This window comes from Emydura macquarii, unplaced genomic scaffold (genome assembly GCF_026122565.2).
Source record: "Emydura macquarii macquarii isolate MOO-44397 ecotype Brisbane River unplaced genomic scaffold, CSIRO-AGI_Emac_v2 contig_2636, whole genome shotgun sequence".
NCBI lineage: Eukaryota > Metazoa > Chordata > Testudines > Chelidae > Emydura > Emydura macquarii.
Genome location: NW_027132773.1, coordinates 37,899,195 through 37,916,598, shown reverse-complemented (window position 1 = coordinate 37,916,598; position 17,404 = coordinate 37,899,195). Strand labels below are relative to the sequence as shown.

Sequence of the window (17,404 nt, the reverse complement as noted above, 5' to 3'; positions counted from 1 at the left end):
ATCACAATTAGCTTTTTAAAACCTTTAATTTGACTTTTTTTATTACAGAATACATGTAGTTCCACCATTTGGAACATAGCAGGTGCAATCATCGATTTTTGTTTTTTATTACTATGGTAAAATATCCTCAGATTTTCTGGGACATAGGCTACATAATCACAGTATCTATTTGTGGTGGTCTACAAACAGTCTGGTAGCAGTTACATGTGATTTCAGTTAAATTTGCCAAGAATGCAGTTTCTTTCAGCCAAGCACATTGTTCTGCAGTTCAAGACTTTATTAGCTCTGAGTTTTGGAAACCCAGTGTATGGTTGGAAGTCCAGTCTTCTACATGGCAAATGAAAATGCTATCAACTTGCTATTTAAAAATGACCTGCAAAGGGAAAACTAATTTGGTTTTTTTCCCTCTTCTTTATGATGTATGAAGAAGCAGGTTTGAAAGCTTTCATTTTTCTGCTTGATTTTTTACATTAGGAATTCAGGTCTTGCATATTCTTTAAAACTATGACTGGCTAGAGAACTACTAAGTTTATGGTCTGCTAAAAATGTGAAACATGAATTTTATTCAAGCTGTTTAAACTGTAAACTTCTATTTAAGACATCCGGCACAAAAGCTCTCTTTAAGGATTTAAGTACTCCAGCCCCTTCAAGTACTTGAAGAATCAATAGCTTGAAGTTGAAGCTGGGCAAATTGAAATAAGACACACACTTTTAACAATGAAGGTGATTAACTAATGGAACAAACTACTAAGGAAAATGGTGGATTGTCCATCTCTTGAAGCCTTCGGATTAAGATTGCATGTCTTTCTGGAAGATGTGCTTTAGTCAGACACACGTTATTGGGCTCAACATGGGAATAAATGGTTGAAATTTGATGGCTGTGTTGTGTGGGAAGTCAGACTGGATCATCCAGTAGTCCCTTCTGGCCTTCAAATCTATGAAAAGAAAGAGTTGAAAAAGTTCCCCGTGTATATCTGTGTCATTCAGAGAGCCCTCCAACAAAAACATGGAAGGAGAAGACTTGATGTTTCTATTTCTAAGGACGTGCTTACGTAAGAAAATTATACTGATTTAGAAACTGATATAGTTAAATTAGTGCAACTTCCTTCTGTGGAGACTCTTATTTAGATTTGAGTGCCTTGTGTCCTCTATAAATGGTAGGAAATAACTCTTTGTACACTTAAAGGAATATGAACTTTAATCCATTTTTTTTAAACAAAGAATAATAGTTTGAGCTACTGAGTCCCCCTTTTAAGTTTGACTATATTGGGGGTAAATCAGTGAAACTGCCTATGCAGAGTGCTGTTAAATGCACTAAATAAAATATAAAAACAGACTTCGTTAATTTTTTTCAGTTATAGTCTTCCATGTGAAGTGATTTTGCTGTTTATTTCCTTTTAAGGTTTCCATACATTAGGTTAAAAAAAAATCACTGGTACTACCAATATCTATCAAGCCTTATATTTTCATACACAACATGTAGAGTGCACTAACTTGAGCAAGTTTTTTATACCACCTCCACCTGTACTGATAAATCCTGCAATGGTGAATTTCAAATGTGAACTGGCAACCTTACCAGTACAGCAGGTTCTCCTTGACTTCAGCTCTGCTTTTGAAACAGCATGTGTAATACATTTTTTTTCACTGTCATATTAATTTTAATTTTAATTTTTATTACAAAAAAAGAGTAACAATATAAATTTAGTGAACATCAAAACAGAAAACCATAGGAACCTGTCTTCTTTTTCTAAACAAAAAATTCTACCTAAAGTTAAAACAGTAACCTCATGATCCTTTTAGAAACTTACATGGAAAATCTAAGATGACTATGAGATGCATTTCCCATGCATTGAACATCTGAAAGATGGCTGGGGAATTAAGGAACGTTATTGAAATGCCATAAGAACACAAACTACCAAATGCCTTCCCTCTACTCACCCCTAGAAAGAAAATCTAGTATTTCAGACTTACTGCTCCATAGATGTTCCACCCACCACTTGCCTTCTCTTTTTAATGATCCTGAGTGGAACACGAGGAAGAAGAAACTGTTAGCCAACTGAAAAAGCAGGCCTGCAGCCTTCACTCAGCCAAAGTCCCATCAAAGCAAATAGGACATCGGGATTGGGTCCCAAACAGTGGCAATCTTTTAAAGAATAGTTAATGCAATTTCAGAAGATATGACCAGTTTGCTTGCTGCCTCTACACTTACACTCATTTAGTGCCAGGTTAAAAGACACTGGGAGAAGATGGTTCAGATTTCTTTCTGCTATCACTCCACGCTATCAGTAATATAATGACATAGCACCACAGGATGCAGTTAGACTTCATTAGACTCCAAAAATAATATTGTGTAAGTGGAATATCTCAGGGGTAATGTGTAACTATTTGCCGTAGCTTAATGCATAAATGGCATTCTTAGTACACAAAGATAAAATGATTCACAACCTACTATACTCTAGTTTTCCATCCTTGGATGGAAAATCACTTAAAAAACCTCAAAACTAGCACTGACTAAGTCTGAAAGGAGATTTCAAAATAATAAAGAAGACTAAAATTATGAGAAACTAATATCCATAGACTTGGGAGGCTACATATACCACAGTTAAGTCACCAAAGGCATGCATTTCCCTTGAACAAAAAAAGGAAACAGAAGGCAAGAAAAAACTTAACTATGGTTGAATAGTTAGGTTCATGAGGCTCTTTGTAGCAAACTGAAATTCTTCAGAAGATAGAAATTCAGCCCAACTAAAGTCAGTAGAAGAGATGTATACATTTTAGCTCGTGTAGTTTAAAAATGAAAATTGAATTTGAAAAGCTATTAAATAGATACAAATCAATTATTTCTCAATTATAGAAAATCTGCAATAGAATAAGTGGTTTTTCTGGATTACTAGGGAGTTAAAGGGAGCCATTCAGAGGGATAAAGAAACTACATAGAAGCTGAATGGCGTCCTTTGTATCAGTCTTCCCAACCTTTTTGGCTCAAGGGCCACAAATATAATTTTTACAACCCTGAAGGGCCACCAGTCTCTGCCAGCAGCCTCTCTCCCACCCTGCTGCAGCCAGAGGGAAGTTCAGTGAGGAGGATCTCCCATCCCCCTGGCTGCAGCAGGGAAACGGTGCACTCCACTTGGGTCCCTAGGCAGTGGCTCCGTTCTGCAGCCAGGGGGTTGGAAGATCAGTGCTCCCCTACCTTCAGCTGCAGCAGGGACCCAGCGTCTAGGGATCTAGCCAGAGCGCTTTGCTCTCTGATGGAGCTGGGATAGGGGAGCATTGATCTCCTGTCCCTCTGACTGCATCAGGGAAACTGTGCTCCACCTGGGTCCCTAGATCAGTGCTCCCCTCCCTCTGGTTCCAGCAGGGAACCATCGCCTAGAGACCCAGGTGGAGTGCTTTACCATGCTCCCTGCTACAGTCAATGGAAGGGGTGCGCTGATCTTCCATCCCCTTGGCTGCAGCAAGGAGCTTGCACTAGCAATGTGCTCCGCCTGGGTACTTAGGCAGCGGCTGCTTTCTGCAGCCAGCGGGAGGGGAGCCGCGGGCCACTCTGAAAGACCCCACAGGCCACAGGTTGGGAAACACTGGTTTAAGAGATACCTGCTCCATTCAGATAATAAAGATGAGGCATTGACAGAATAATAGTCGAGTAGATGATGGAACAAATAGATAAACTAAAGATCAAGAAGTCAGCAGGACTGAATGGTGTTTATCCAAGAGTTCTGAAAGAACTCTAAGAATTAAATAGCTGAGACACTAACAAAAAATGCAATATTTTGTTATCTACTACACTGTAGGACTCAAATATAGTTAACGTTATCACTATATCTAACAAATGTGCTAGGAAAGATTCTGGAAATGACAGATCAGTGACTCTTCATTACCTTGTACACTTGGTCGGAATGATGGTTTTAAAAAAAAATCTAGGTGATCCTGATATAACTGGGTCTGGGAGAAATCATCATAGCTTCTGTGAAAGAATATCATGCCTCTCTATCTATAAATTCTTGGAGATTTCAACAAAATACTGGATAAGAGCCAGTTGATGTGTTGGATTTGGACTTTAAAAAGGTTTCAGCCATCTTCCCATGCTTCTTTAAAAAACACACTGCATAATGAATCTGTGGGACTAATAGGACTCATGGAACCTATTGTTCTAAGATGCTGACGTTGAGATCCTACTATGGTTAACAAAACAAAACCAAACCCTCAATAGATAAGAATATTCACAATGTTAAAAACATTCACTGTAACTCCAGGTAAAGAATCTAAACCTTCATGCTTCAGGGAATGAGCCAGCCACTAACTGACAGGAGTTAGGAAAAAGGTTCCTCTGGGGGTAGGTTATTCATTATCCTCTGCATGGTTTCTTGCGCCTTCATCTGAAGCATCCACTGGACTGCTGGCTTGATCCTGTAGGTTAATTCTTGTAGTCCAAACATTTATTCTAGAGAGATGTGTAAAGAATCCTCAGGTAGATACACTGTGATATTCCTGAGGTAACAGATGAGGACATTTCTAAGTCTGGACTTACTATAAATGATTCCTTTTGCTCCTTGAGGATTTCCTTACTAGTCTGAAATGTCTGTGTTTGACATGATGTGATGTTGCAAGGGCACAATGTGCAAACATACATTCACCAGTTTACTTGTCTGGTATAGATGAGTTCTTACTTAGTTTTTTCTTATGCTAAGTACCTTCCCAGGGTAAGGACAGAAATGTCAATCTGTGACTGGTATAACATGAAGAGTTCCTTGAGGAGTATTGTTCATAAGCAACACAGGTTTTGTTCCTGGGCTAGCTGGGGATATGCAGGTGTTGCAAAAGCAGTGCATTCAGCTCCTGGTGAGGGAATGTCACACTTGTGCAGCAGCTGTTACTGATCAAAGGATGTACCACCCTCAAATATTACTTCAGCTTTCTTTGCTGAAGTAAGGAAGGCTGGTATGTCCTGAAATCTTAAGATGATGGTGATAAATAATGATAATGAAGTGGTCTTGAAGAATCTTCCTTTGTGGAAAGTACAATGTGAGAGTTTTTGATCAGTTACGCAAAGTGGATAAGTAGATCTCTTCCCCTTCTTATAAGGAAAGTTCTTTGGCTGTAATATTATCTGGTGAAATTAATTGAGGTTCATCTGTTTTCTGGTCTTGTTCAAAATGATTGAATTGGGCCAAGTATTTAAAGGACTAGTCTGATACTGAAAGGCCTACATATAAATGGGGGTGTGTGAGAGTGAGAGATGTCTCTCAACCTGTTTTTTTTCCCCCTATGTTACGGCAATTTTGAATTTTATGGTGCCCCTGCCTTTTCTGTTTCATCAGTGCTGAAGATTCCCCCCAACCCCACAATTACTTTTCTGTGCTGTCGGAGCACCTCTTGAATTAATGCCATAATAACAAGGCAAAAATCACTTTGGGTCATTAGACAGACACTAACATGCTAATGATCACAATTTTACTTCGGGTCACACGTTGGCAATAAATCCTGTAGGTTTATACACCTTCAAAAAACTAAGCTGTTCTCTCCCTGCTTTATCGAACATTTTCTGGTTAGTAGTTTTTATTTTCTTGATCCTTGGTTTTGCCAATCACACCTTAGTACTTCCTCTTATAATTGTTGTCCAGACATGGGTTACTTAGTCCAGCCCGAATATCTTGTCCTATTTTTGGATAATCTTAGTTGCTCTGTGCAAAAAAATAGACATGATAGCACATGCGGCAGGTGGCATAGTTCTTCTCCACATCCCTTGCACTCCATCTTTTATTTGAGTCTCTGCTCATATGTGGCTTTCCAAATCTTTAGTGTACTGGTTGGCTGAACAACTCTAAAAATAGCAGATAAGGCATTCACATCCAGACCATCTAAAATGTTACCATTGAACCTCTTGTTCCCAAACCATTTTTCAGAATAGGTTTTCCTAGTTACATTCTGATGTTAATTTATCAGTATTGCTGCCTGGCGGACTGACTAGTTCAGGGAATAGGTAATGCGCAACCTTTCATTTTGTGGTTGCTAATTCAAATCAAGCTGAGGTTGGCAGAGACTCAGCCCAATGTTGTTACTGTTTGGTGGCTATCTAAATGAGTGGATGGTGTGTCCCCTTTTGGTATGAATTGTCACTCTTTTTGTGAGTCTTAGAAGGGAGATAATTAAGTGGAAATGGAACTTCACTCAGTTGTAGAGGGGTTCCCTGCAAGTTAATGTTCTATCATAAAAGTAGGATAGTGTGAGAATTTGTGCTGCTGCTGCCTGTTGTCTCATTCATTTTTAGTGCTTCCATCACTGTAAAGTTTATGATGTACTTTTTCTTTGCCTCAGGGGACTTTGTTTTCTAGGTAACTCAGGAACAGTAGATTCACTGTAATAAAGTAAGAATCCTTACTGTTCCTGAGTCATTGTCTCTGAGTGAAATACAGTTTGCTCTCCATGGCATCTGACAAAACATATTCCCAGTATTTACACAAGTATAGCAGGTTATCTCCACGAAGTAGGTGACCTGACTTCTCTACAGTTACTATGTTTGGTCATTTTGTCTATGGGCTAAAAAAGACGACATCTGCTCCAACAAGAACAAGAGAGTTGAGAGTGGTAAAATATCCAGAGGCCTTACTCATCTTGTAAGGAAGTTTAATATGAACTACTCTAGATTTTTTTCTTCCAGTTTATGAAATATGCCCTTCTAATGGTCTAGGCATGTACACTTTTTAAAAAAAATACAAAATCTTCTAATTAGATCAACATCAATGTGAAGTCCTTCCCAATTCACCCTCAGGGAAATTCTTGAGAAACTAGCCATGTCAATAAATTAAGATTTCAGTTCTAAATCTAGGACTCTTTGCTGAAAATGCTCTGTCACTAGTACACTTCCTTGAAATCAGAGCACTGTTAGTTTACGTACCGCACTTAATCTTAATTGTTGTTATCCCATGAGGAGAAAAGTGGTCTTAAAAATAGACAGCCCAAAACTTTTAAGATTTTATGGGTCAACAGCTTAAACTGCACTCTTAAACAGGAAGCAAATGTAATTTATTGGTCACAGGAATTACTTGCTTCATCCAAGAAGCACTGCTCAGTAATCTGCATTCTACACAACTGAACGTTTAAGGCTGGTCTTCAGGTGCATTTCAGTAATTCAGTGTGGAAGTAAAGAAGACATGGATAGCTGTGCTGATGTATACCCCTAAAAATACAGCTGGACAGATAAACCCTTAATGGCACTTCTCCATTTAAAATCTCACCTCGCTTGGCTAATCACTGCTGGATAAGTTACTGCTGACTCAGTACACATTAACTTACTGCTACAGTTCCATGGAGTAGAAACAGGGGTACAATGATAATTCTATAATTCTTTTCACCCCTTTCTGTTCTCATATTCTATACTTTGTGGAACTCCTGCAGCAGGGGAGAGGGAAGAGATGGAGGTTGGAAGTACAATGCTGTGGAGATGGGACTCTGTTGATTTATGTATGAATCAAAATAGATTCTCGCTCATTCTGTTAGCTGCTCATAGTGCTAGCCAGAGTAAAACATAGCAAACTTATTTTAATCAGAACCTGTGGGAAGATGTGTATAATATGTAATATTCAGAGTTTACTTGAATAAAAAGGAGCTACTTTGTTAAATAGTCATAAACTCTTGTCTAACTCTCCGTCTGGATAATCTGATCTCTGTTCTTTAAGCATGAATGAGTTATCTTATCCCTTCTTCACCATTAAAATCCATTAAATCCTTTTGAATTTGTGAATCTGTAATTGAGTAGCTTAACTTTTTCAGTTTTGCATTATTTGCTAATAAATCAAGACTACAGGTAGTAACATTGAGCCTAAAAGTCCAGCAGTCATTTTAATACGTTAATGTTTTATTATTCCATCAGAAATGTTACATAACTCTGTCTATAATCAGATGATATGAAAGTTCTTCAATGAAAAAATTAAAAATAACATATTGTCCTGGTTTTAAGGATCTTTCAGAATGTTAAATTATTGGGTAGAATTTGGAAAAAACTGTTAGGATACCTATCCGTTATCCACCCCATAATAATAACATTCTTCCTTACTTTTGATTATTTGCTGAAAATTGAGTGGTTAAAATAAACTAATATGGCCACAATTCTCATCTGTTGATGTACTCTGTCTGCTCTAGTAATGGCCAATCATGACTGAAGTGAGAGTTTTGCGTATTGGTAGTGGTTGATATAATTCATATGTGTGTATGAATAGCATGATTTTATTTTGAACAATAAGTTATTCAAATAGTGGCGAAAGTTTTGTTCATTTATATAATCTCTTTTGTATGCAGACCTTTACCTTCTAATTCCGCAACTTTGAGGTTTGATCCTATACTCTGTGTGTTCATGTTTAGATTTTTGTCTCAGACTTTTTTGTTGAAATTATGGGAAGAATGCTTCAGAAATATTTTAAATTATATAATGAGGGTGTCCTGAAAGTTTTCAGTTATTTATTTTCTTTTAAAAATAAAGTCATGTTGATGGGGTAATATACTAAAACAAATTGTAAACGTTTGATGTTTGACATAATCTGAATATTTTTTGTCTTCATACTGAGAGCAAAATGAAAATATTGTAAGATGTCTTAGCACGGTGCCATTTTAAAATGCAATATGGAACTACCTGCTTAAAATGATTTGACTTCATTGTTTTTCTTATTTTTAAACAGGGTTTGTGGATGCACTTAGATGTTTGCAATGAGCACTGTGGCTGGCATGCCCCAGTGTTTTGGATACCAATGCACAGGACTCCATAGTAATCGAATTTATCAGAAACGAACGTCATGAGCATAGTGATCCCGTTTGGGGTTGACACAGCAGAAACTTCTTACTTGGAAATGGCTGCAGGCTCAGAGTAAGTATTTTTAACATAACTAGGAGCTTTGCTATTTTTTCTTTTTGTGGTGGACATTTTTTAATAGAGCAAAGCAGACTTACAAAATGTTTTTGTTTAATTGTTTGATTTTTTTAATAGCTATTTTTATTCATCTACTGTAGCTTTATTTCTTCTCAATGTCAGTGCTCTTTTTGTGAAAGAAAGAAGCAGTATTTGTCAGCCGTTCATCTTATCAAAGGGGATAGTTTTAAATAAAATATACTTTCCTGCTTTAAAAATATTTCTCAAATGATCGTTTTGGCTTTCTGCATACTAGTTATTTCTCTAAAATACAACCAAATAACTATCTCTTTTGGTGCATAAAATTGTGTACATAAAATACTGATAATCAGGAAAGGTGTTTTCAAATACAATTTACATAGTTAATATTTTAATTTTGTATTAATGCACCTTTTACCCTTACTACTTTCCCAATATTTTAGTCTTTCTACATGGTAGTCATTATCTTTGCTTATTATAGCTGAAGTGGCTAGCTTAAAGGATTACGCATATGTGTAAAATAATAAGACGGAGTCCTAGGAATCACAGGTTCAAATCAGCCCTTCATATCTCTGAGGTGGATAAACTACACAAAACTCTATTTGCTTTGTTTGGTGTCATTCATATGATACCTAAAGTCTGGCTCAGTCTGTGCTTTGTAGACATCAAAGAACTTATGGCACTCTTCTTAAGAGTGGGGATTCTTGCCAGTTGAATAAAAAGCTGTTGCTGTTGTGGTGTGCTGACAACCTGTTTCCCACTATCCACACAAAAGGTAGTTGCATTTCCATGATGTTTCTGGATTCCTTTGGGATGAAAAATGGTACAAAATATTTTCCATGGAGTACAAATGATTTTTTTTTTTTTTTTACATTTACACAAAGTAGCAGTACCAGCACCATCCCAGTAATCGCTGCATGTCTAAGAATAGCATTTGTTAATTTTTGTTTCCTCTTTTTCCTTTACATTAGCTGAATATGTAACAAAGAAAGGGGGTTTGATTTTTGATTTTGGCAAGAAAAAGAAGTTGGCTTTATAGAGACAGGGTCTCTGTATAATATCATAGAGTCATAGAAGATTAGGGATGGAAGGGACCTCAGGAGGTCTTCTAGGCCAACCCCCTGCTCAAAGCAGGGCCAGCGCTAACTAAATCATCCCAGCTAGGGATTTGTCAAATGGGGCCTTAAAAACCTCTAAGGATGGAGATGCCACCATTTCCCTACATAACCCATTCCGGTGCTTCATCCCTAATGGAAAAGTTTTTCATAATATCCAACCTAGCTAGACCTCCCCAACTTCAGCTTGAGACTATTGATTCTTGTTCTGTTATCTGCCGCCACTGTGAACAGCCTAGCTCCATCCTCCCTGGAACCCGCCTTCAGGTAGTTGAAGGCAGCTATCAAATGCCCCTTCGCTCTTCTCTTCTGCAGACTAAACAAGCCCAGTTCCCTCAGCCTCTCCTCATGAGTTATGTGCCCCAGCCCCCTAATAATTTTTGTTGCCCTCCTCTGGGCTCTCTCCAATTTGTCCACATCCTTCCTGTAGTGGGGTGCTGAATACTGGACACAGTACTTCAAATGTGGCCTCACCAGTGCCAAATAGAGGGGAATACTCATTTCTGTTGATCTGCTGGCAATGCTCCTACTAATGCAGCCCAATATGCCGTTAGCCTTCTTGGCAATAAGGGCACACTGTTGACTCATTCCAGCTTCTTGTCCACTGTAAGCCCAAGGTCCTTTTCTGCACAACTGCTGCCTAGCCAGTTGGTCCCCAGTCTGTAGCAGTTCATGAGATTCTTCCATCCTAAATGCAGGACTCTGCACTGGTCTTTGTTGAATCTTATCAGATTTCTTTTGGCCCAATCCTTCAATTTGTCTAGGTTATTATATAGCCTATCCCTACCCTGCAGAGTATCTACCTCTCCCCCCAGCTTAATCATTTGCAAACTTGCTGAGGGCGCCATCCACCCCATCCTCCAGATCATTAATGAAGACATTATGCAAAAACCAGCCCCAGGACCAACCCCTGGGGCACTGTGCTTGATGCTGGCTGCCAACTAGACATCGAGCCATTGATCACTACCTATTGAGCCCGATGATCTAGCCAGCTTTTCATCCACCTTATAGTCCATTCATCCAATCCATTCTTCTTTAACTTTCTGGCAAGAATACTGTGGGAGACTGTATCAAAAGCTTTGCTAAAGTCAAGGTATATCACGTCCACCACTTTCCCCACATCCACAGAGCCAGTCATCTCATCATAGAAGGCAATCAGGTTGGTCAGGCGTGACTTGCCCTTGGTGAATCCATGCTGACTGTTCCTGATCACCTTCCTGTCCTCCAAATGCTTCATAATGGATTCCTTGAGGACCTGCTCCATGATATTTCCGGGGACTGAGGTGAGGCTGACTTGTCTATGGTTTCCCAGATCCCCTTTCTTCCCTTTTTAGAAAATGGGCACTATATTTGCCTCTCTCCAGTTGTCTGATACTCCTCCCTAGTCACCTGTGCAAGCTTCCACTTCTTGTAAGTTTCCTTTTTGTGTTTAAGCTCACAGAAGATTTCTCCTTTAAGCCAAGCTGCTCACCTGCCATATTTGCTAATCTTTCTGCACATCAGGATGGTTTGTTCCTGTGCACTCAGTAAGGTTTCTTTAAAATACAATTAGCTCTCTTGGACTCTTTCCCCCCTCATATTAGCCTCTATGGGGATCCTGCCCATTATTTCCCTGAGGCAGTCAATATCTGCTTTTCTGAAGTCCAGCTTCAGTATTTTGCTGCTCTCCTTTCTTCCTTTTGTCAGGATCTTGAACTCAACTATCTCATGGTCGCTGCTGCCCAGGTTCCTACCCACTTCTACTTCCCCTACCAGTTTTTCCCTGTTTATGAGCAGTAGGTATTTATATGTGCTTATAAATCTTAGGCATGATTTAAAAAAAAAAAAAAATGAAGTCAAGGAGAGCTGCTAGTTACTCCACATTTTTTGCTGTCGGATCATTTATTTCAGAGTCTAACTTTAGTCACTTATTTTTGAAAAGTATTGGATCATATGTAAATTATTTGGAATCCAATCGGAAGGTCAAATTTTGGACCTATAAGTTGTTAATAGTTTTTCTTTCTGGTCTTTTGAAAGAACTTGCATTTTGAAACTTGCCAGTAGAATGTTAGTCGAAATGAATATAAATTAAATGTTCTTAACCTGTTACCTTAGGAGTCTTCTCCCCAAATTTTGATTTGCTTGTTGCTTTATCACGTAGGATAATTTAAAATTTGCCATTCTTGAAGTTGAACTTCAAAATTCCATTTAGTTTGTGGATTTGTCCAGAATAATGCACAAAAAGTTCTATTTTTAAAATAAAATGTAGGAACCGTCCCTTTCCATCACTGCCTTGAGAGGACTGCTGAGAAACATGATGCAGGTAACATCTTGTAGTGGATTGCTGTCCTATGGAGGCTGTACATAAACTCTTTGTTGAAGGAAGGAAATGTAAAAACTGATTAGATCTGTCTTGCAACTGCTGAGCTCTTAAATAGGTTTCATCAGATGGAAAATGAGTAGCCAGGAGAGAAGAAGCTATAAAATATATAGAAATAGCAAGCAGTTTTATTTAGTTTTCCTCGATCATGCTGGACTATTACTAATTTATATTATGTTAATTTACAGTCAAGGGGAAAAACATACATGATAGTTGGTACACAAGAACAAGTTTAACTATTCACTATTCTAGTATTGTGATGGGGCCACTGGGAAATTTTAAATTAACCTAACCACCTCCTGTTTTTCAAGCACACTGCTTTTCCTAGAGACTGATGCATTGGACATTGATTACATCAGTAACCATTAGATCCTTATTGAACATACCTTGTGCTTTTTCCCAAGTGAGAGGAGTCAAACCAGTTCCCTGTGACTGACAGGCCTGGTTCTGTTTCCTAAGATGCTGAAGGATGGGGGAAAACTGGGGATGGCAAACTTGACTATGCAGGACAATAATCTTAATTGAAAAAGGAGACCTGAAATCAATCCTCCTTTCTCATCCCCTTCCAAGTAGAGGGCTGAGGCCCATAAAAAGAATAGTATTGTAGCTAGTTACTAGAATAGTATGCATAAAGTTGAATACAATTATACTATTCACTTTGAACCTATTAAATATTAGGGTGTTTTTTAATTGAGAGAATAACAGGAGGGTCAAATAAAACTGCATATCCTCCTGTACTCAGAACTAGTTAAGCACTGTTAAGGTACTGCCTTATTAGGCTGTACTAGAGGAGGACATGTATAATAGAAGGCATTATCTGTGCTATATACCTGAGTACATCTGGGTGCCCCTACAAAATCTTATACACAAAATTGTGTAAATATAAGGCAACATGCTTTAATAGCCACAGAAGACTAGACATTGTACATCACATAAAAACAGTTTTCAGCTTGATACAGAGAACACTAAATGGACTGAATGTGAATATCCAGGAGAGGAGAATTTTTTAAAGTATATGCCTTCAGTGGAAAAGGATCTTGGGATAGTAAGACTTTAGTCTAACTTTTGCTGTGAAGGGACAGAGATCAGTAGACATTGCCTTGAATAGATTGGCCTTATTAGTAACCTGAAATGCTCTTACTGACTTCTAGGAAGTCAATATAGTTCCAAGCATCAATACTGAATATTAATGGTCAAGTGCCGCGGAAGTCATACTGCTGTGTTCCACAGTCTGTATGTAGATGGCTTTCAGAATTAACCCCAAATAAAAGACATTACTGTTGTTTAGCTTAATGATCACAAGATGTGGGTCACTGTAGCAAGTTCTACATCTAGAATAAAAGGGAACTTTATGAACACTTAAGATGACTTTTTAGGGTTTTTTAAACCCACTCATCACTACAGTGGAAATCTGGTCTTTCAGGTGCAGGTCATGATAAAAAGTATAACAACTTTTTTCCAGGAAATTTGCAAAGCTGCTGAGGTACACTAGGAACAAGTGGTCTTCAAAGAACTTTTTTCCTTTAATAAGTAAATGCTGCTATTTAGCTATAAGGCTGTGGTAAATAATCTCTTAAAAACTTTAGGCTGGGACTTTCAAAGGAGCTGAGAACCTAATTCCTTTAGGCTTTTTTGAAAATCCCAGCTTTAGTGAGTGTCACAATATTTTGACATCCACAATTTAAAAAAACCTTTTGAGCCCCCAGGTTTCATGTAAATTTTATTTTTGGCACTATTTTTGGTCAGATTCAATTTTTATAATTTAATAGTCAAAACAATAGTGAAAAGGAACTGTCCTCTCAACACCATACCCCACTCCAAAATTCTTTTAAAGAAAATAATTCTTTGGCTAAAACTTTATAACCATGATTCAGACTGAAGATAGTTTGAGCTATAAGCCCATAAAACTTAAAGTTATCAGTCAGGATTTCCATGAACTTAACAGCCTTGTGGTATGTCGATTTACTTATTCAGCATTATTTATTTAATTTCACTAGAGCCATCTGCTGGTAGGATGGAGTAGTGTTGAGACACCACTTTGTAGGGCTATATATAGTAATTGAGTGTTAATTCTCAAGTGATCTACTTCTAGATATGCAAATTGTCTGACCCAAAACTAGAATTGAGACTCTTAAATGTGGCTAAAAATGTTTTTTAGTGTAGTTGAGGAAATCTAGCACTATTTTCTAATTGTAGAAAATCCTTTAATCCATTGGGAGATTGGGTTTTGGTGACAGTTTTCTAGGCTGAATGCTTCTGAATATTTTAAGAATTTCTAACCACTCATCATTCTGTCAGCTGGTAGACCACCTACATGTACATGACCTCACCCAAGGAGATTTGTGTACGTCATTCAGAAGAATAATTTGGTCAGTATCCTACTTAAATAATTAAAACCATGATTTAAGGTATAATGGTGAGTGTTAATTTGTTGGGGGGGGGAGGGTGTTTTTGTTTTTAAAGTCTTTTTCCATAGCCCAGGAAGGTCATAGTCTTCACAAGCCCTTCCTTCTGTGTTACAGTTTATTCAGCAAACTCAATAAATTGGTTCAACATAGGGTTTCACACATAAACCCAGCAATCTGCAAGCATTTTCCTTGCATCTTTTCCCCCTGCTCCAGGGCCTGCACCAGGAGACCATTTGCTTTCTGTAGCTCTCCTTTCAGCTGAGCTACTTGGTGGATTTTATAATCACTTGACCATTCTCAGATGAGGAGGTTGCTTATGAAACACAGGTGAGGTTGAGCCCAGCCCTCCTTAAAAGGCTAGCCACCCTGTGATAGTATATTTCATGCTGTGTATATATAGACAGACAACATTACAAGAAGTTTCAGTTACGAAGTTTGAATGTCCCAAAGCACTAGGAAAGTAACCAGTAAAAATAAGATGATTCTATTGGTTGTAAACCCCAGTGGCAGGTTTTTTTTAGTATTGTGTTTGTGTGTCAGGACAGATATATGGGGCTGTGAAGCTACAGAATGAGGCCTGTTCGAAAGATTTCTAAATCTAATGCTTCAAGCACATATCTTTTTGGAGTTGGAATGCATTTGATATCAAGGACACAAGTGAGAAATGCCAAGACATACATTCTTTTGACCCTGTTTTTTTTGACAATTTGTTTTTTGCAAGATACCTACAATAAGAGAGTCCTTGAGATCCAGTATGTTTAAAAAATTAACTGAACCTTCAAGAAGTATATACTCTTTATTGGGTAACTTCATTGATGTGATTCTTGACTTTGCACATTGCATCCTCTCCATACTGTATCACCCTCTCTTGTTCTGTCCTGTGTGAAACTTAAGCCCTGATCCTCCAGTCATTTTTATACATGCTGAATTTTAAACATGTGAGTTATCCAGTTTAAATCCATAGAAATAGTCACAGCCTGAGCCTGTTCTAGTATTAAAATGGGTAGCAATAACTCTTGAATGTTTTCTTTGGTTTTTAAATTTCATGTTTTGGTAGTTGATACTTTCCACTGTTTTATGTGAATATATGGGTGCTTGTTATCAGGGACAGTCATATTATGGGAGCCAAGTCCACCAATTATCCCTAAAGAACTGGAATAGGTAGCCAACAGCTTAGGAAAAGTGGAGTTTATTGTCTGAATTTAGAGAGATCACTCTAAATCACTTGCGAAGTCCTGTTACTTTCTGGACTCCAGTTTGATTGTGTGAAATGCACAGACTGCCACCTTCAGGATAGATATTGTAAGATAGAGCAGGAAATTTTGGTGATTAGACTTTTCAGCACTTTTGATTAAGTACATACTAATATCAGTATCTTTCCTTGAGGTTTTTCACATTTAAGAACTTGACATTTTTATTTGTGTGGCTCACAATAATGATACCTAACAAAGGAAAGCTTCTGTAATAGACTTTAGTGTTATTGAAATGCAAACTACATATTAAAACCTTTTTATCCTAGGGAGTTTTGGTACTCAGATTGCCTATTAGATCAAATAGCTCTTGAGTTACTAGGGAAAACAAACAAGTTACAAATAATCCCAGGGGAAAATGTACTATTTAATGGAAAACGGTAGACATGCTACCTCCTTTCACTTTCAAAAAGTATTAAAAATATTCTGCTAGGAAACACCTTAAAGGATGGATGACACTTTCTTGAATTGGGAGAGAAGGATATGAAGGTGGCTGGAAATTCTGGAAATTTAGCTGAGCTGTACTGAGCAAATGTCCACTCCTGGTGCATCAAAGCTTTGAGTGGTCAAATCTTCAGGATTAGTATTATTTCCATTGCAGTAGTACTTAATAACATCAACCAGAAAACACTGTACCATTAATATGGCATTGTGAGGGTAGTGGAGAATCTGACATACCTCTTCAAATTTTTCTTTCTATCATGGGTTCATAAACCTGAGGAGTTGTAACCTCCCTAGATGGGAGGGATGCCCCAAAAATGTGCTTCTGTTACATCATATGGAATAGGTTGCGAACCACTGCTGACCCTGCTGTTTCTTTACTGAACCTCTTTTCTCACCCCTGTCCCAAAATGAAAAGCCAGTCAGTGACTAGAAAATTATTGTAATAGACTGTATGTCACAAAGTAAATATCTTCTGCCTAGGAAGTGTTTGTATGCTCCCTTAACACATTTTTCAAGTCTCAGCATTTATCTAGTAGAAAGAGTCCATTATTCTGTGATAAATGGTTTGTTTTGTTTTTCTTTCTTACTCTTTCTCTCTCAGTGATTTAGACCCTGTATCTCTTTCTTGCAGTGCTTACACTTGACACTTTTTCCTTTTTTACCCAGGGAAGGAATTTCTTCAAAATATTCCCAGACAGGGTCTGTCTTATGCCCAGAAGCCAGGATAGTTTTTCTGTGGCAAAAGTGTGGGGGAATACAGGAAGCTGTGTGTGTACTGAATAATGTCTTCCCTTTTTCTTTCCGGTCCACTCTACTGTTCCTTTCTACCCTGCCTCCATCCTTTGTGTCTCTGTCTTAACTAATTCCTCTGCCTTGCTTGGCCCAGTTCCACCACCGCATAAGCACAGAACAACAACAATCCTATCCAGCCTGTGTCTGTCTTGGCA

General features: G+C 38.0%; 1 protein-coding gene across 5 annotated transcripts in view; it reads left to right on the top strand.

The window, feature by feature from the left end:
• KMT2E (lysine methyltransferase 2E (inactive)) overlaps positions 1 to 17,404 on the top strand; it is a 128,837-nt gene that overhangs the window by 12,710 nt on the left and 98,723 nt on the right. For all 5 annotated transcript variants that reach the window (XM_067564489.1, XM_067564486.1, XM_067564488.1 and 2 more), the window contains one exon: positions 8,676 to 8,860. In XM_067564489.1, coding sequence (XP_067420590.1) covers positions 8,790 to 8,860 — 71 coding nt within the window. In that variant the 5' untranslated portion in view covers positions 8,676 to 8,789. The remainder of the gene's footprint in view (positions 1 to 8,675; positions 8,861 to 17,404) is intronic.